At 45.7% G+C, this 20619-nt stretch overlaps 1 protein-coding gene across 1 annotated transcript in view; it reads left to right on the plus strand.

The window, feature by feature from the left end:
* Positions 1-11690: 11690 nt before the first annotated feature.
* BTC (betacellulin) overlaps positions 11691-20619 on the plus strand; it is a gene marked incomplete at its 5' end in the record, with an annotated part of 34245 nt that continues 25316 nt past the window's right edge. The window contains 2 exons of the mRNA XM_083409408.1: positions 11691-11751; positions 19004-19258. Of these exons, the coding sequence (XP_083265534.1) occupies positions 11691-11751; positions 19004-19258 (316 nt within the window). The remainder of the gene's footprint in view (positions 11752-19003; positions 19259-20619) is intronic.

Below are 20619 nucleotides of genomic sequence, written 5' to 3' on the forward strand. Positions count from 1 at the left end.
CACTTACACTGCACTTCCTATATACACTTTAAGCAAATTTGTATCTGTTATTTCCGTATTTTCCCCATACAATCTCATACAAATATACAGTGGTAGCTCAGGTTACAGATGCTTCAGGTTACAGACGCTTCAGGTTACAGACTCTGCTAACCCAGAAATAGTGCTTCAGGTTAAGAACTTTGCTTCAGGGTGAGAACAGAAATCGTGCGGCGGCAGCGGGAGGCCCCATTAGCTAAAGTGGTGCTTCAGGTTAAGAACAGTTTCAGGTTAAGAACGGACCTCCGGAATGAATTAAGTACTTAACCAGAGGTACCACTGTACTAAGTTGCATCCTGCAGGGATGAATACCTCACCCTGAAGAGAGACTGCTTCCCATCACTCATTTAAGGGCTGGACCACCCGGAGCAGGAAGAAAGTAAAGAAAAATCTCTTCCAGGATCTGTTTCCTTCTTCCTGCTCTGCATGGGCACCAGGGCACACTAGCCATCAGCAACAGGAGGGCATCTTCCGCACATATGTTTTCCAAATACACTCTAGGTGGTTAGTTCTCCCCCACTGAAGCCACTGAAGCCCCTATTATTGTGACTCACAATTGCTACTGTGATAGGAATTTTATGGTCTTAAATATATGGTAATGTTCATAAGTGTACCAACCAACCACATCAGCACAGGAAGGCCAACCTGGAACCATTTTGATTCCTAAACTGACCAAATCTTTTCTCTGCAAGGTCAAAATGGAAAAGCCTCCCCATTGTCTTTTTTTTAAAAAAGATATTTATTGAAATTTCAACATGTTACAAAAATAAGAAAAAAGGAAAAAAAATACAAAATACAAAATAAAAGCAGTTGAAAACAAATCAGTCTTTCCATATCTTGTCTTTCATTTGCTTGTTTCCCTGACCTCCTCACACCTCCCTCCCTTGTATTCCAGATCAGTTAGTTAATTCAGCAAATCCTTTCCCTCTTTGATTTTATCTTAATCTTTTATCTTAATATATTGTAGCTTTAGATTATCACCTGTTAACAGTCCATTTTTACATATTCCTTTATAACATTGCTGCTAAAAAACCACTTAACTTCAATCCAACATCATTCTAACATTCATTAATTTTGCAGTATTTCTGTAAGTAGTCTTTAAATTTCTTCCAATCTTCTTCCACCGTCTCTTCTCCCTGGTCTCGGATTCTGCCGGTCATTTCCTCCAATTCCATATAGTCCATCACCTTCACCTGCCATTCTTCCAGAGTGGGTAATTCTTGTGTCTTCCAAAGCCTCCCCATTGTCTTTTCCTTCACAAATCCTGTCTTAAGGGTATGTCTGCGTTTGAATAGGGTGTGAGCCTGTGACCTGGCCCAGGAACTAAGTATTTATCATTACAAAAGACTGGCCAGGCTCCCCAGGAAATCCAATCAAGTAACCTGCCAGACAGAAGATAAACAACAACAGGAGGAAAACAATATTAAAATTTCTGTTTTAGACCACCTTTTCTGTGATGTAGGTATGATGTATCTGAGGGGTGGTCTTAGGTTACACTCCTTCTGTGATGTATGTATGATGTTTCTGGGGGTGGTCTTGATCTACAGGGTGGCAATTTCAAAAGTCTTTATAAGGCCTTGCACACTATTTTTCTGGGTCCCTCCTCTCTCCTGCAAGTGAGGGGAGCGCCCTGTTGCAACAGATCAATAAAGGCCAAGCCTACAGGCTGCTGTTTTGCTCCAGGTAATCCTGGTTGGTGTCTTTGTTCTTGTCCAAGGGAGCCCTCGGATTTTTCCTTCACACACTAAAAGCATTTACTGTATTTTTCGCTCTATAGGATGCACCTGACCACCTCTATAGGATGCACCTCTTGTGAGATCTTGCAGAGCTGTGTGTGTTCCTGTGAGATCTCATGCGACCATCCCCTGGCTCCTAGCACGCCAAGAAGGCCTTGCTCAGTGAGCAATGGATCCAAACTACAAGAAAGAAGATTCCACCTGTTGTGACGTGGGGTTTGTGATTTCAGCTCTCTTGACATAATCTGCTGGAGACAGTTCTCTAGTAACACTTCTTTATTACAGCAAACAAGACTGAAGACTGAGGAGGGGAAAGCTACATTTATAGGGACAGGGGACTAGCTAGAAAGGATACATTTTGGAGGGAACAATATCAGGCAATCACAGTCCTGCCTTTTGGAGGAAACCAATAAGACAGAGGATCCAAATACAGCAGTTTAAATGAACCAATAGTAGCTGTACCCCCTGAAACCAAAAGGCAGTTACTTTACCCTAATGCAAATATAGACAATAATAATACAGATATAAAATCCTTTGACTCAATACACAACACCCCTCCCCCCCTAGTGAGCACAGCAGACGTAATCTCTCAGGTACTGTGGGGTCCTACAACTTCTACTTGATCTCCTGACAACAGGCGTTGCCGGTTCTGGATTGGGTGTTACCTGTGGTAGAGGGGCTGCTATAGGGGTTTCCTCAGGAACAGATGGAGTCCCAGACATCTCAGGGTTCCCTACCTGTACCTCGTCATCATGAGGACTAGCAGACCCTGGTTCATTTGCTGAAGCCCCTGGTGACTGCACCTCTGGGCCATTTTCACTCTGGTCTTGCAGCTCTGCGTCGTTAGCCAGGGATGAATTATCTGACTCCTCCCTGCTGAGCGCCCGGCGCCTCAGCTGATCTATATGTCTCTTCCAAACTTGCCCATTTTCCAAGGTTACATAATAGGACACAGGTCCACTAGCCCGGGTGACCACACCAGCCACCCACCGCGAACCTCGTGAATAGTTCCTCACCCAGACCAGATCTTCAGGGGCGAGATACCTTGTTGTGTCAGTCTCAGCCTGGGGGGTTGCTCTTGAATTATGGTTTGGCATTTTATCCGGGTGGACATAATCCAGCACCGTTACCAGTCTTCTACCCAAGAGCAGCTCAGCTGGCGACTTGCCCGTCGCAGTACACGGCGTCGCATGCTGCAAAAATAACATTCGCGCGATGCGAGCTGACCAGTTACCCTCCATTAAGCGCGCAATGGATTCTTTGGCTGTTCTTACCATGCGCTCAGCCTGCCCATTGGAGGATGGGTGAAAGGGCGCGGATGTGACCCCTCTTATGAAGTTATCAGCCAAGAATGCCCTGAATTCTTGGGATACAAAAGCTGCCCCATTATCTGATACAATGGTCTCAGGTAACCCGTGGGTTGCAAACAGCTGCCTCAACACCTTGATTACGGCAGCTGATGCCATGCTAGGGACCATCGCCACTTCTAACCATTTGGAATATGCATCGACGACAACCAAAAAGACCTTCCCCTGGAATGGCCCAGCAAAATCTAAGTGCAGCCGGCTCCAGGGAGATCTGGACTGCTCCCACCAGTGAACTGGTGCTCTGGCCACTTCTGGCCGCACCTCTTGGCATGCCTTACATGTTCGTACCCATTGTTCTATGTTCTGGTCCATTCCAGGCCACCACACATAACATCGGGCTAGCGACTTCATCCTGACCATTCCCGGGTGTCCCATGTGAAGCGTCTCAAGCACCCTGTTTCTCAGTGGTGCTGGGATGATCACCCTATCTCCCCACAGGAGACAACCCTTATGCATGGACAACTCGTGCTGCCTTGTCGCATAAGGCCTGAATTTGTCTTCATGCGGACCACCTGGCCACCCCCTCCCCACCCAAGTGAGCACACGGGAGAGAACAGCATCTTTCCTCGTTTTCTCAGCTATATCAGTAGCCGTTACAGGAGCCCCCGGAAGTGTTTCCAGCATCATTATGTGCTCCGCTGGAGCGGGATCCTCATTGCTCCCGCCAGGAAGGGGCAATCGACTCAGCGCATCAGCGTGGCACAACCGTTTCCCCGGCACATGGGTCAAGGTGTACTGGAACCCGTTCAGGAATATAGACCAACGCAACATTCTGGGGGAGAGAATTTGTGGCGTTTGTTTGTTCGGGTTGAACAACCCTAACAGTGGTTTGTGGTCCGTTTCAATGGAGAAATGGCGACCGTACACATAATCATGGAACTTTTTGATTCCTGCCACAATTGCAAGCGCCTCTTTGTCAATTTGAGCATAGTTGCGCTCCGTGGGCGACAACGTACGGGAATAGAAAGAGATGGGCTTTTCCGACCCATCCAGTTCCCTATGACTCAGCACCGCCCCCAGGCCGTATTGAGAGGCATCACATGCCAGGACCAGCGGCTTTGACTCATCATAATGAGCAAGGACGCTCCCGCTACTCAGCATTCTTCGCAAGGAGTCAAAAGCCTTCTGCTGCCCCTGCCCCCATCGCCACACATTCTTTTTCTGCAACAGTCTATGTAATGGTTCAGCTACCGAAGCTTTATGGGGTAAGAACGAATGATAAAAGTTAATAAGTCCCAGGAATGACTGCAACTCCGTCTTGTTCTGTGGTCGTGGTGCCTCGATGATGGCCTTAAGCTTAGCATCTGTGGGGTGGATGCCTGATGCATCAATTTTAAACCCCAAGAAATCCACAGCTGGCACCCCAAAACTGCATTTTTCCTTTTTCAGTTGCAACCCCACCTCCTTGAACTTGAGCAACACTGCACGGACACGCGCAACCAGTTCCTGTGGGTCTTTTCCAGCAATCAAAACGTCATCAAAAAATGGCAAGACCCCCGGCAGACCTCTTAACAGGCGTTCCATGAGCCCTTGAAAAATCCCTGGGGCCACACAAACTCCAAATTGTAATCTGTTAACTCTGAACGCCCCTTTATGTGTGACAATAGTCTGTGCTTCCGCTGATTGTGGGGTTACTGGCAGCTGTTGGTAGGCTTGTGCCAGGTCAATTTTGGCAAACACCTTGCCCCCAGCCAGTTTAGCCAACAGATGTGATACGACTGGAATGGGGTATGAGTTTCCCCTGAGTGCCTTATTGATAGTACATTTGTAATCTGCACAGATCCTGACTTCCCCATTTGCTTTAAGGGGCGTGACGATTGGAGTCTCCCACTTAGCAGAGTCCACGGGTGAGAGAACTCCCTGCTTGACCAATTTATCCAGCTCTGCTTCGATCTTGGGTTGCAGTGCAAATGGCACTCGCCTTGGTTTGAGTCGGATTGGGGCCACCCCAGGGTCCAACTCGAAGTCAACTGGGGGCCCTTTATAACAACCCAGTTTTCCATTAAAGAGACCAGCAAACTCTTTGCATAATGCCTCGCTCATCTCAGGGCAGGTTTGGATTGAATTAAGCCCTGATATACTCAGTCCCAGGGCGGGGAACCAGTCAGTGCCCAGGAGACTGGGGCGACTGCCCTTCGCAATCACCAGTTTGAGTACAGCCTGTTTGTCCCGGAACTGAACTCTCACGGCACACATTCCCATAACATGGATGCGGCCCGCTGAGTATGACTGCAAGGTTGCCGGGAAGGGCTCCAGAGGGGGCAACTTACCCCTGGGGAAGAATGTCCTCGCGGTCTGGTCCGACACGATAGTGAATCCAGATCCGGAGTCCACCTCCATGTCGCACTGCTGACCCTCAATCTTCACCTTGACGTGTGCCTTGCCTTGCGCTGGGAACTGCACGACCCTCCCGTTGATCTCCGTTACATAGTGGCAGTCCTTTAGAAAATGGGTTGCTGTGGGCGGTCTGCGATGCTCCAGTCTAGGTGTTCCTGTCGCTCCCAACGCCGCCGATCTACAGACCCTGGCGATGTGACCTGTCTTCCCGCACGTCCGGCACATAGCATCCCGGAAACGACAACTCTTCCGCTCATGGTTTCCGCCACAACCTGGACACCTGCCTCGGTGATCTTTGTGCACTGTGCAGGCCTGACGCACTGACTCGACCCCACGGACTGGGCTCTGGCTCGGAGTAGCCTCTAGCTCGTCCATGGCATGCGCAACTTCTATCTGTGGCTTAGGGGCCTTGCGACTGGCATCAAGCTCCTCTCTTTCATAATTCTCCGTGGCGGTGGCCTCCTTCAAGGCTGAAGCAAGGGTAACCTCTTCTTTAGCCACGATGCGTCTTCTGGCTTTCTTGCTGCTCAGACCACCGATAAACCGATCCAGGAGAGTCTCTTCCAGATTTTGGAAGTCGCAGTGCTGAGCGAGCTTCCGCAGTTCAGCTAGAAATGCAGATACAGACTCCCCAGCACGCTGCTGCCTCTCATGAAACTCCATCCGCCGGGCCATCTTGGTCTCAGTAGGCGCCAAATGGCTTGTTAGGCAGGCAAGAATATCTTTGAGAGATGTCTCACCTAGCTTCGCTGGAGCAAGCAATGCCTTGGCCAGCTTGAAGGTCTCAGGCCCACAGTAGCTCAGGAATGTGGCCCTTCTTTTGCTGGCATCGGTGATCCCTTGAGCCACTGCGAAGAACTCGAAGCGTTCGACGTAGTCTTCCCACGTGTGGGGCTCTGATGGCTGGAAGGGCTCCAATACCCTTGGACTCTCCATTGTCCTGTGGCAGGGTCGTCTTCTCAGCTGGCCAGTGAGTCTTGTTCTTAGCTGCAATCCGGACTCTGAGGCAGGGCTGCGTTTAACCGCTCCTCAGCATTCCGGATCCCACCTTCGTCGCCAGTTGTTGTGACGTGGGGTTTGTGATTTCAGCTCTCTTGACATAATCTGCTGGAGACAGTTCTCTAGTAACACTTCTTTATTACAGCAAACAAGACTGAAGACTGAGGAGGGGAAAGCTACATTTATAGGGACAGGGGACTAGCTAGAAAGGATACATTTTGGAGGGAACAATATCAGGCAATCACAGTCCTGCCTTTTGGAGGAAACCAATAAGACAGAGGATCCAAATACAGCAGTTTAAATGAACCAATAGTAGCTGTACCCCCTGAAACCAAAAGGCAGTTACTTTACCCTAATGCAAATATAGACAATAATAATACAGATATAAAATCCTTTGACTCAATACACAACACCACCTAAACATTAGGAAGAACTTCCTGACAGTAAGAGCTGTTCGACAGTGGAATTTGCTGCCAAGGAGTGTGGTGGAGTCTCCTTCTTTGGAGGTCTTTAAGCAGAGGCTTGACAACCATATGTCAGGAGTTCTCTGATGGTGTTTCCTGCTTGGCAGGGGGTTGGACTCGATGGCCCTTGTGGTCTCTTCCAACTCTGTGATTCTATGATTTTATGAAATATTGAAAGCTCTTTCAATGCCAGGAAAATCTTCCGTGCAAAATTTGAGCAATTTTGACCAGACAGCCTTCAACCGTGCAAACTTGAAATTGCACAAGATAAATGCACATAAAACTGTATGTGTATCGTACTGTATTGTTTTTATGCTTTTCAGACTATAAAATCGGGCATTCTTTTTTTTATAATGCTACCTACAAAAGAAATCAACAAATTTGCAAATAACATCAGCGTTCTTGCAGATCTCAAAATGATTTTGCACTGTGAAGATTATTATTATTATTTAATTGAAATTCATCAGGTTTTGCTTAACTGGGGTTGTAGAATAAATGACCTAATAGGCTTCTATTGAACATTGTTCAGCATTCAAGTATTTGGGTATCATTTTTCAGCATGGGCTTAGCTGGTCAGCTCACCTAAATACAACCATCCTGGCTGCCCGCAGAACCATCAAAGCCTTGGAGAAATTCTACTATGCAAAAGGCGGCCAGCTGGTTCCACCAATCAGAAAAGCATTTATCAGCAAAGTCCTCCCGATGTTATTGTATGGGGTTGAAATCTGGGGGTGGAATTTAAAAACACTACAACGGCTGGAGATTCTACAAAACTCTTTTGCACGGAAGATACTGGGTCTCCCCAAGGGCTCGGTTGCAGCACAGTTAAGAACAGAACTGGGCCTCCCCTCCATTGTTGCGAGAGCCCACATTAGAATTATTAGCTTTTATTGTAAATTAATCAATGCCCCAGGTCCCCTACTAGCCAGGCAAGCCTTTTTAACGTGTTCTCAAAGCAATAAATGGTCCAAGGCCATGGTGACTATTACTGCACGCTACTCTCTCCCAAATCTTGACTCGCTGTCCTCTTGGGACAAACATAAAATCCGGGCCTGGATTCTTACAAGAGACGAGGCCATGGACCGGGCACAGTCCACCTCAGCTCGCCTCTCCATGTGGCTCCCTAAAGTGAAAGTGGTAAGATCACTTGCCAACTACTTGATAGACCTGACGGAGCCCAACTTGAGAAGAGCGTTTACTATGGCCCGCTTCCATTCTATACCCACGGCCTTCCTGCAGGGGATTTATTCTAAGACCCCTATTACCCAGCGTCTATGTCCATGCACAATGAATGAAGTAGAGGACTTCATACATTTCTTTTTCTACTGCCCTATTTATGAGCCAATAAGATCTAAGCTCCTCCTTTTGATCCCGTCCACCATTACATCTAAGGAAGATTGTTTGAAATCGCTTCTTGTGGACGCAAATCCCCAAATCTCACGTGGGGTGGCAATATTCATAGTGCAGGCTCTGAAACTCAGGGCTACTCTGACAGGGTAGCGTGCCCTAGACCTGGACCTGTTTTAATCTTTTTATTACTTTTAACTCAATATGCTGAGTCTGTTCTGGGGCCTTTTTGTGCTTTATATATACCCGCATACTAGTTTTTGGGCGCTGGCTATTATATCTTTGCATTATTGTCTTCGGGTAACTTAAATGTCACTACGCCAGCCAAAACACCTGAATTTTGCTGGGTTGCTTGTCTCTAGTTTGTCTTTTTTCTTTTTTGTATTGTCTTATTTTGCTATGGCAGTTTGCTAATGCAATAAAGGTTTTTTTTTTTTTTGACTTGCACTAATAGGCTTCTATGTGCCCCATTATAAACTGCTGCCGCCATCTATTGGCCACAAATGAAAACAACACCCAGTTTAGGCAGCTGTGCTTATTCAACAGAAAAAAATTCCAAAAGCCTCAAAGGAGCAATTTTTTTTTAAAAAAAGTTTTATTAGTTTTACAATTTAATATTCCACACACTTATCATATAAAAAATAATAAAAAAAGAACCCAAATATCCCCCCCCCCACTCTATGACTTCCCTTTCCGGTTCTTTAAATATTTGCTACTTCTGCTTAATTTATTTTTCCTTATTTTTGTTAATTTTTTAGTTAAATGCTCCTATGTTCTTATATATTTTTATACCGTATTATCTTTCCAATTCTGTCTTACATTTAATTAATTTCCAAATTGTTATTTCTTAATCTTTACATTTGTTTTCTTACTTGTAAGTGTTTACTCAAACCCTGCGAATGAATCCATTTCTTTACAACCTTTCTGTACATACAGCATAAACGGTTCCCAATCTTTTTTTAAAGTCTCTATTGCTATTGTCTCTAAGTCTTCCCATAAGTTTTGCCATTTCTGCGTACTCCATAAGTTTAGCTTGCCATTCTTCTTTCGTGAGTAATATATTTCCTTTTTTTAAAAAATAATATTTATTACATTTTAAACAATTTAAACACTACAAAACAAAACAAAAACAAAAACAAAAAAGGAGCAATACAATACAACACAAAAACACTACATAACACTAACACATTAAACTAACAAAACCAAACAAAAACAATTTAAAACACTCAAACAGTTTCAATATCTTATCTTTCATTCACTTACTTCACCGACCTCCTCACACCTCCCTTTTTGTATTCCACTTCTATCAATTATTTCAGCAATTCCTTTCCATCTTCCTCTGTTTTCTGTCCTATAATTATCTTAACACATTCTAACCTTATTTTACCTATAATATTCTATTAATCTATTTATACTTAAATCCTTATAACATTTCTACTAATGCCATATAACTTCATTCCACCATTCTTTTAACATTCATTAATTTTGCAGTATTTCTGTAAATAATCTTTAAACTTTTTCCAGTCTTCTTCCACCGACTCTTCTGCCAGTCATTTCCGCCAATTCCATGTAGTCCATCAACTTCATCTGCCATTCTTCCCGGGTGGGTGGATCTTGTGTCTTCCAATACAGTGGTGCCTCGCAAGACGAAATTAATTCGTTCCGCGAGTTTTTTCGTAGAGCGAGTTTCTTCGTCTTGCGAAGCACCATGGCGGGGAGGGGTGGGGAGAAGCAGGGCAGCTGCCGCAGCCGGTCCTTGGACTCACCCGCGCCTGTGGACACCGCGTGACGCGGCTGCTGGAGGGCGGCGGGGCTCAGGAGCACGACTCCGACTGCAGCGCTGGCTGCTGGCGGCAACGGCTCCTGAGGGGAGCGCGCGAGGGCGGTGGGCAGCGGCGCGAGGCAGCCGGAAGGTCGGAAGGTGGGAGGGAGCCGGAGGAGCCGTCAGCAGGAAGGTGGGAGGGAGCCAGAGGAGCGGGGAAGCGAGCGTGCAGGGCTGTTTCGTCTAGCGAAGCAAGCCCTTAGGGAAATCCGTCTTGCGAAGCACCTCAGAAAACGAAAAACCCTTTCATCTAGCGGGTTTTTCGTCTTCCGAGGCATTCATCTTGCGGGGTACCACTGTACTTCGCAATAAGTATTCTTGCTGCTGCTGTTGCATACATAAAAAAAGTTCTATCCTTCTTTGGCACCAATTGGCCGACCATGCCCAGGAGAGTAATATATTTCCAAAGACCAACAGAAATGTCATGCAAAGCCATAATCATCACAATTATAACAAATAAAGGCTTGACATATCTCGCTTTGCATGTCATGAGTCTATCTCATATATTAGTTTCACCTTTTAAGTTGAATTACTGAAATAAATGAACTTTTCCACAATATTCTAATTTTCCAAGTTTCACCTGTAGTAATTGCCGTAATAGTAAAATACTGTGGTTTATGCACTGGGGAAAACATGATAGCGCCACAAAAGAAAGATGTCTGCATCATGTGAGTTTAACAACGCAATTATTATGTTTAAAGAACATATTGTCTGCTGCAGCCATTTCCATGCGTAAATTCTCAGATTTAGTGGGAAAAGATTGTGGGAGAAACCTTTCATTAGGGTCAGTGTATCTGATCAATCTCAGGGCTCTTCAGCACTGATCTCACAAATCCACATTGCTCTTTTAAATGATTGGTTCCTGCAACGAGGAAGGCATTACCAGTTTTGAAATTCTAGGCCAGGGGTCAGCAACCTTTTTCAGCTGTGGGCTGGTCCACCGTCCCTCAGACCATTTTTTTGGGGGGAAATGAACGAATTCCTATGCCCCACAAATAACCCAGCGATGCATTTTAAATAAAAGGACACATTCTACTCATGTAAAAACATGCAGATTCCTGGACTGTCTGCAGGCTGGATTTAGAAAGCAATTGGGCCGCATCCGGCCCATGGGCCTTAGGTTGCCTACCCCTGTTTCAGGCTATGCCCGCTGTTAAGTTGTGGGTGAACATATCAGACGACACAGCGATTCTTCAAACAGCTCTTGTTTATTCACAGGCCAGAACAGAACTGAACTGAAGGGTTCAGCCAGCCTGCTTATATAGAGCTCCACTACAACGCAACTGTAACCACTTTCTGTAACTATCCAATCACTGAACGTCACTTTCAATCCCTTATTTGCATATGTGGACCTGAGTGAAAACTACCTACAGTATCCCCCTGCTGGCCCAGGGTGAGAACTTCAGTACATAACACCCGCAACATATTTAGATGGGAGATATGCCAGAATATCTGTAAATTGTTATTCATGTACAGCATCTGTAGCCAGAGAGAAGTGGGGAACACAGTGTGACATGATTGTGGGCACAGATGAGGTAGGCGCTGAATTTTGGGAAACCTGATGTAACTCCAAAACCGTGGCATGCCAAACCCGTATCGCATGGCACGAGGCAATGTGATCCTTTTAGGAAAACTTTCTGCAGGTGAAAAACAGGTTTGGGCTCCAGGAGGACCAAGGTGTCAACAGGACAGTGGAGATGCCATGTGGTTCATACCACAAAAATGCAGGAAAATGCAAGTTGCAAGGTGGTTTTTGAGATGGTGCGGATAAGCAGTCATTCGCCACTCTTCACTCATCCTTCCCCACTGGTGTCAATGCCCCAGATTAACAAGGGTTGTCCATAGAGGGCGCTTTCAGATTGTGACTATTTTCAAGTGGCATTCAATCCTGGAGAAGATTGACTAGTGGGGTGCCACAGGGTTCTGTCTTGGGCCCGGTCTTATTCAACATCTTTATCAACGACTTGGATGATGGACTCAAGGGCATCCTGATCAAATTTGCAGATGACACCAAACTGGGAGGGGTGGCTAACACCCCAGAGGACAGGATCACACTTCAAAACGACCTTGACAGATTAGAGAACTGGGCAAAAACAAACAAGATGAATTTTAACAGGGAGAAATGTAAAGTATTGCACTTGGGCAAAAAAAAAATGAGAGGCACAAATACAAGATGGGTGACACCTGGCTTGAGAGCAGTACATGTGAAAAGGATCTAGGGGTCTTGGTTGACCACAAACTTGACATGAGCCAACAGTGTGACGCGGCAGCTAAAAAAGCCAATGCAATTCTGGGCTGCATCAATAGGAGTATAGCATCTAGATCAAGGGAAGCAATAGTGCCACTGTATTCTGCTCTGGTCAGACCTCACCTGGAGTACTGTGTCCAGTTCTGGGCACCACAGTTCAAGAAGGACACTGACAAACTGGAACGTGTCCAGAGGAGGGCAACCAAAATGGTCAAAGGCCTGGAAATGATGCCTTATGAGGAACGGCTAAGGGAGCTGGGCATGTTTAGCCTGGAGAAGAGGAGGTTAAGGGGTGATATGATAGCCATGTTCAAATATATAAAGGGATGTCACATAGAGGAGGGAGAAAGGTTGTTTTCTGCTGCTCCAGAGAAGCGGACATGGAGCAATGGATCCAAACTACAAGAAAGAAGATTCCACCTAAACATTAGGAAGAACTTCCTGACAGTAAGAGCTGTTCGACAGTGGAATTTGCTGCCAAGGAGTGTGGTGGAGTCTCCTTCTTTGGAGGTCTTTAAGCAGAGGCTTGACAACCATATGTCAGGAGTGCTCTGATGGTGGTTCCTGCTTGGCAGGGGGTTGTATTCGATGGCCCTTGTGGTCTCTTCCAACTCTATGATTCTATGATTCTGTGAATCACATACCAACAAAATGAGGGTGTGCAATTATAGATGATTGTAGTATTGTGTGACAAACCCACTTCCTCCAGAGTCTGGATTTCGTACACCATGGGAAGCGCAGAGGAAAGTGTGGAGATAAGACTTGCTTTGATGCAACAACATCTAACCTCCCTGCAAACAAATGCTCAGTTGATGGCCAACGTAGTCTAATCTCCTTGCCAACAAATCAGGATTGGAAATGCAATAAACAGGTCATCTGGAAGCTCCCAGAAATGCTTGCTAGGAGCTGGAAAAAAACAGAACAGTGCAAAACATCTTACTTCTGAATAAACAAACATAGGATGTGACTTGATAAACTGCACTAACCGCTGATGGTTCATTGAGATAATGGTTCATTACGATAATTTTCAGTTCTTTTAAATGTCTGGAATGTAAGTTACACCTACCCAAGTGTGTGAGGGCCATGAGGAGGCAAAAAGAGGCAATTAGAGAAACAGAATGAGTTTTCAAGCTGACAAGAAGCTGGCAGGAAATAGCCCAGGGTTGTTCCAAGGGTTTGTTGTTTTTTGGGGGGAGACCGAGGCTGTCTACTCACTTTTAGAATTCCTGCTCCGTGATTGCAGTCATGGGATTGTTGTCTTTCACATGACGGTGTATGTTTTGACTCCACAGAGTGGGAAGTGATGGAGACAGGATGTTGGTGTTACTGTGTTCCTTGAAGTGGGACTATTGTCCTTTGTTCTTTGCTGTCTGATGCTAGACAGAGAGGGAGCCATGTTGCAGTGCTCCGTGTGTGTTTAGATGTAAATAAAGTAGATTAGCCAAAATGCCGAGTTGCTGACGTCTGTCACACAAAATGTGCAGACTCTGCGGATCCCTACGTTGGTTGACATCAGTCGCTGTGGTGTTTGGGCTGAAGAGAGCTAACGAAGCTCCCTAACGATCGACCAGGAGGGAGAGAACATGCCATTCGGGCATGTGTCTCTACCAGGGTCCTGCTCGAGTGTAGGCTGAACTCCTGACACTCACCCTATACCTTTAAAAGCACTTTGAAGCATGTTCTTTCCCTCAAAGAATTCTGGGAACTGTAGTTTATTTAGTGTTGCTGGGAAATTGTAAATCTGTGAAGGGTAAACTACAGGGCCCAGAATTCTCTGGGAAATAATAATGCATTTCAAATGTGCTTTACAGCTGTAGCGTCCACATCGCCGAGGCTGCTTTCAAACTAGCACAACCTGTTTGCCACCTGCTTTACCTATGTACTTATAAATAAATAGCTGTTGCTGAAAAGAGAACCCGAATGAATCACCACCGGTATATTTCTCCTCACCAAGAAACTGACGCTCTAAACCTGCCCCGGAAATTCAAGGAAATGGGAAACCTAAAACAGGGCAATAGCCTTGGTCTGCTCCCAAGGGGTTATTTGGGAACGTATTTCTAGTTTCCAACTCATTGCCTTTTTGCATAATGCAGGTAATTAAGGAGAGAAAAAACTGGTTCGAAGGATGAATAATGCAGTTGGCTGATAAGCACTGAATTCTAAATCCTCTAGGGCATTCTGGATGCTGTTTTTAAAAATGCCAGTTTGCAGCGCCTAGTTCGTGCCAGCGGTGTGGCCCTGCCTCTCATAATTATTAGTACAGATTTTGCCTTGCATCCACGGGATGTAATAATTCTGACAGCTGTGGCACATTTTTCCGGGTAGCGTGATTTCACAGAGTCAGCTGCATTTACTTTAGGGTGCCACACCTCATGACGTGATTGCAAGTGTAGTGGAAAACGGCAGTAGGCGTGTGGGGTGGGGCTTTCTCACACTTCAAGTTCTTAATGGTGCTGCTTCAAGCACCCAAACGTCACACACACCCCATTCACAACAAAGCTGAAGCTCAGAAAAGCAGGCATCTTCTGGCTATCCGAATTAATGAAAAGTGGCGAGGCGGGGGAACTCCTTTCAATGAAATAGCTGTCATTCTCACACCTGAACCACCCGCCTTGTACTTTTTGGGGAAGAAAATAATTACCGTATTTTTCTCTCTGTAAGACGCACCAGACCACAAGACGCACCTAGTTTTTGGAGGAGGAAAACAAGAAAAAATATATTCTGAATCTCAGAAGCCAGAACAGCAAGAGGGATCGCTGCGCAGTGAAAGCAGCAATCCCTCTTGCTGTTCTGGCTTCTGGGATAGCTGCGCAGCCTGCATTCGCTCCATAAGACGCACACACATTTCCCCTTACTTTTTAGGAGGGGAAAAGTGAGTCTTACAGAGCAAAAAATATGGTAATTGGGCAAGGCTTTCCTGTGAAATAGCATTTTTGCTTTTTTAAAAAAGTCTCCCTCTTTCCTTCCGTATCGCTTTTTTGGGACGCAGGTGGCGCTGTGGTGTAAACCACTGAGCCTTGGGCTTCCCAATCGGAAGGTCGGCGGTTCAAATCCCCACGACAGGGTGAGCTCCCATTGCTCGGTCCCTGCTCCTGCCAACCTAGCAGTTCGAAAGCACGTCAAAGTGCAAGTAGATTAATAGGTACCACTCCAGGCGGGAAGGTAAACGGCGTTTCTGTGCGCTGCTATGGTTTCACCAGAAGCTGCTCAGTCATCCTGGCCACATGACCCGAAAAAACTGCGGAGAAACGCTGGCTCCCTCGGCCTGGACTTAACTGTCAGGGGTCTTTTACCTTTCCCCCTCCCTGTGAAATAGCATTTTTGCTTTTTTAAAAAAGTCTCCCGCTTTCCTTGCCTATAGCTTTAGTCTGATCACATGAAGTGTTAGAGGGCATGGAGATAAGTAACTATGCAACCTTTAGAAGACATCTGAAGGCAGCCCTGTATAGGGGAGTTTTATAATGTTTAATGTTTTATTATGTTTTTATACAGTATATGTTGGAAGCTGTCCAGAGTGGCTGGGGAAACCCAGGCAGATGGGCAGGGTATAAATAAGGAATGTTGTAAGGTATGCTTTTATACCCTTCTTGGATATTAATTGCTATGGATGGCAGCATCACCACCAATGAAGCAGATTCAGCCTAGCTTGTGTGTTGACACCAAGCAATTTGCAAAAAGTGACTATTGTTTTCGCTGTAAACCTGGGTATTTTAAAGTGTGCCGTTGAAACTGTGTAATGTATGAAAAACGCATGAGAACTAATTTGTGTGTTTTTCAATGTATACGGTACAGTGGTACCTCGGGTTACATACGCTTCAGGTTACATACGCTTCAGGTTACAGACTCCGCTAACCCAGAAATAGTGCTTCAGGTTAAGAACTTTGCTTCAGGATGAGAACAGAAATCGTGTGGTGATGGCGCAGCAGCAGCAGGAGGCCCCATTAGCTAAAGTGGTGCTTCAGGTTAAGTACAGTTTCAGGTTAAGTACAGACCTCCATTACGAATTAAGTACTTAACCCGAGGTACCACTGTAATGTGTCCTTTTATTTAAAATGCATCTCTGGGTTATTTGTGGGGCCTGCCTGGTGTTTTTACATGAGTAGAATGTGTCCTTTTATTTAAAATGCATCTCTGGGTTAGTTGTGGGGCCGGAACAACTTAAGTACTTAACCCGAGGTACCACTGTATATCACACACGTTCACTATTTAGGGAAACAGGATTAGGCATGGCTCCCAACTGAGCAAAGTTTCATAGCAAACACAGGTATTGCCACAAATTAATGCGTGTGGAAGCACATTTTAGGCACTGGAATGTCTTCACTCCAAAGGTTTCCTCAGAGTGCTTAACCTTTACAGGTACTAGGGATTAAAATATTTTCACTCATCCTACTCGTACAGTAGTAACTGGATATTTCATTTCACAGTGGGAGGGGAACGGGCCTGATGCTGAAAATCCTGTCCTGCTTCTTCAATATACACAATGGTGTAACTGCATTCTGGTTGCTTCTCGTTAGGAAATACTGATGGTAAAGAACAGGTTTTCACAGCCGAAAGAAATGCCAGAGCTTAATCTCTTCTTTCCTTCCAACTCACTTTTAAGGAAGCTGGTATATTCTAGCAAGTAGTTTCTGTGGTGCAGAGGCTTACAATACAATCCTGTTCGTGAGCTAAGGTTGCTTGATAAGGCCGGGATTCCTACTATACCTACGCTGGAATAACTCTAAGGTAGATAAATAGGTACCGCTCCAGCGGGAAGGTAAACGGTGTTTCTGTGCGCTGCTCTGGTTCGCCAGAAGCGGCTCAGTCATGCTGGCCACATGACCCGGAAAAACTGTCTGCGGACAAACGCCGGCTCCCTCAGCCAGTAAAGCGAGATGAGCGCCGCAATCCCAGAGTCATTCATGGCTGGACTGAACTGTCAGGGGTCCTTTACCTTTTTACCATGGTGTAAGGAAGTAATGAGGGACGCGGGTGGTGCTGTGGGTTAAACCACAGAGCCTAGGGCTTGCAGATCAGAAGGTCAGCGGTTTGAATCCCTGCGACGGAGTGAGTTCCCATTGCTCGGTCCCTGCTCCTTTCAACCTAGCAGTTCGAAAGCACGTCAAAGTGCAAGTAGATAAATAGGTACCGCTCCAGCGGGAAGGTAAATGGTGTTTCCGTGAACTGCTCTGGTTCGCCAGAAGCGGCTTAGTCATGCTGGCCACATGACCCGGAAGGTGTACGCCGGCTCCCTCGGCCAATAAAGCGAGATGAGCGCCGCAACCCCAGAGTCGGTCACGACTGGACCTAATGGTCAGGGGTCCCTTTACCTTTTAATGGAATTGCTATGGTCCTGGGAAGCCTTTCTCAACATTGGGTCCCCAGATGTTCTTGAACGACGACTCCTTTATTCCCTGACCACTGGCCATGCTGACTAGGAATGATGGGAGTTGTAGTCACACAACATCCAGGGTCACGAGGCTGAGTTATCAAAGGATGTGGGCACCACGTGACAGGGGAGACTGGCAAGTGTGGCAGGAAAATCACATATTTTGGGAATGATTCACATTCTTTTGTAGCTGCAAGGTCTTACATTTTCTGGACGTCCCATGATCATATTTTAAAGTAGCTGTGCCATACAGGGGTGCCAAGTTGAATAAAATATTTGGGAGGGGGCAGGTAAGCCCCACCCTGCATAAGCAATCACATGACATGGCGCACCCCCCCAATTGAATCAACTTGGGGGGCCCCTCAAATATTTTATTGGGGGAGCCGAAAGGACCTTGGCCCCTAGAAGTGGGCGTCTATGGTGCCCTAAGTTATAAACCAAGGGCTGCTAGGTGTTTCTTATTGTTTTTCGGTGCGGCGCCAGGAAAATTTCCATTCTGAAAGTGTGGCTGGAGAAAAAAGCAACAACCCTGTTTTTTTGCTTTGTTTCTGTTTTGTTTTGTACTGCTTTGTTTTGGACCTTATGTTTGTAATTTTTGTTGTAATTTTGCATATATATATATATATATATATATATACACATACACAAAATATAAGATAAAAAAACAAATAAAATAAAACCTACATACAGCAACAGTATTTTGTGTTGTGTAGGCTCCTATGTGTTATGTGCAAATGGCTTTAGATACCTATTAGGTCCACAAATTACCATATAGCATATATTCAACACAAAACACACACACACACACACACCACACACACACACACACACAGGAAACAGCAAAAGCATTGAATATATATATTCAATGCAAAATTACAACAAATTTCAATGCAAATTACAACAAATTTCAATGTATATATATATATATATATAGGCAACAACAAAAGCACTGAATATATAAATTCAATGCAAAATTGCAACAAATTTCAATGCATACATATATATATCTATATCTATATATAGGCAACAACAAAAGCATTGAATATATAAATTCAATGCAAAATTGCAACAAATTTCAATGCAAATTACAACAAATTACAAATTATATATATATAGGCAACAACAAAAGCATTGTATATATATATTCAATGCAAAATCACAACAAATTTCAATGCAAATTACAACAAATATATAAAAAAGCAACAACCCTGACAACCACCGGCAACTCTCTTTGCATCCAGCCTGTGCCCGGAACACCCCCCCCCCCCGGTTCCCCCAGGTGGGGCAGGACCCGCCCTTCCTCTGCTCCACCCACTGCGCCTTCCCACCGCCCGCCCTCCCGCCAGCCGCGAAGGGAGGGACGCGGCTCCTCCCCCCGGCCAGGCGGAGGCAGCGCCCCGGGCATCTCGGGCGCCTCCTTCGGCGCTGGCCGCCCGGGCGCGCGGCGAGGTGCGGAGCTGTGCGCGCCCGGGACTGCGCTCTGCCATGGAGCCGGCGCCGCTGCTGCGCTTCGGACCGCTGCTGCTGCTGCTGGGTGAGGATGGGGGGCTCTCGGGGTCCGCGGTGGGGCTGGCGGTGGTGGGTCTTTCCCAGCGTGGTCCCTCTCCTCTCTTCCCGGCCCTTTAAGAGCTTCGCGGCAGGCAGACGTCCAACAGGTGCAGCCGCAGCGTCTCTGCCTGTGTTGCGAAACTGATAGCTGCACCTAGGAAGAAAAAGGGACAAGGGCAGCTCCATTCCTTGCCTTCCTTTTCATGGAGGGGCCATAAAATTGTAGGTGGGACCATGAGGGCCATCTAGCCCAACCCTGTAATATTTTGCCTGAGGTGGTTCTCGAACCCAGGACCCTGAGATTAATAATAATAATAATAATAAAAATTTTTATTTATACCCCGCCCTCCCCAGCCAAGGCCGGGCTCAGGGTGGCTAACAAGTAATGAGTTGAATGAATACAACTTAAGATTAAAATACAGCATTAAAATATTGAAACATTAAAATATTAAAATGCAGCCTTGTCACAGGAGGAGAAAGAAAAAAGAAAAAAGTAAGAGGCTAGTCTATATAATATCAGTCTCCCTGTCTGGGAATCAGACCCTGGTCTGGTGTGTGACAGGCAGCGATACCACCAGTGTTTTATTTCTTTAAAAAAATGTTTAGGGGGTACTCTCATTTTCCTACTCCTTTTGAAATACTGCCCCTCACTGAGGCCAAACTTAAATTCACAAAAGGTTTAGGGGTATGCGTCTCCCCCCAGAAAAAAGCACCGCTTACCACTATACTATCAGGAGTACCTTTTAGTCCTAACTCTCCCCTCCTTGCAAGGGGTTCCTGATCATCTATGGTACCTATCAGGCGGAAATTCAGCAGGTGCAGTAGCTTGCACTAGATCCATTTCTGGTTGTGGTGTCAGCAGCAGCACTGAGGGGTTTGTGGGAAGGATCAGGATAAAAAGCAGCGGTTGTGAAGTCTCTGGATGTAAGAGGTTAGTTGCATTGACCTGAGAACTTGCAGACGGGCTGGCAGAGCTTTGCGGAATGGAAAAGTGTGGTTGGCTAGAGTTTACGTCTTCTTTCTTAATATATGGTCATTGCTTCACTACTTCTTAAAAATATACATATTCCAGGGCTCATTTTATATGCTAAAAAGTCTGGCTGCTTGATCTTGGAGGCAAGCTGTGTTCACTTAATGACAAGGAGGAAAGCACTCTGTGTATGCTCAGATGCAGTTTTTAATTTAGTTCATTCTGGGACTCAGCCCTAACACTAAAAGCACATTCTAGTTCTGAACTTATTTAAAGCACAAATCAACCCCAAACGGCTTGTTTAAGGAGAGGGGGAATAAGCAGCACTAGCAGGAGAGATTTGATTTTATATTTTATTATTTTTTGATGTATCAAGC

This window comes from Podarcis tiliguerta (assembly GCF_965153285.1).
Source record: "Podarcis tiliguerta genome assembly, chromosome: 13".
Lineage (NCBI taxonomy): Eukaryota > Metazoa > Chordata > Lepidosauria > Squamata > Lacertidae > Podarcis > Podarcis tiliguerta.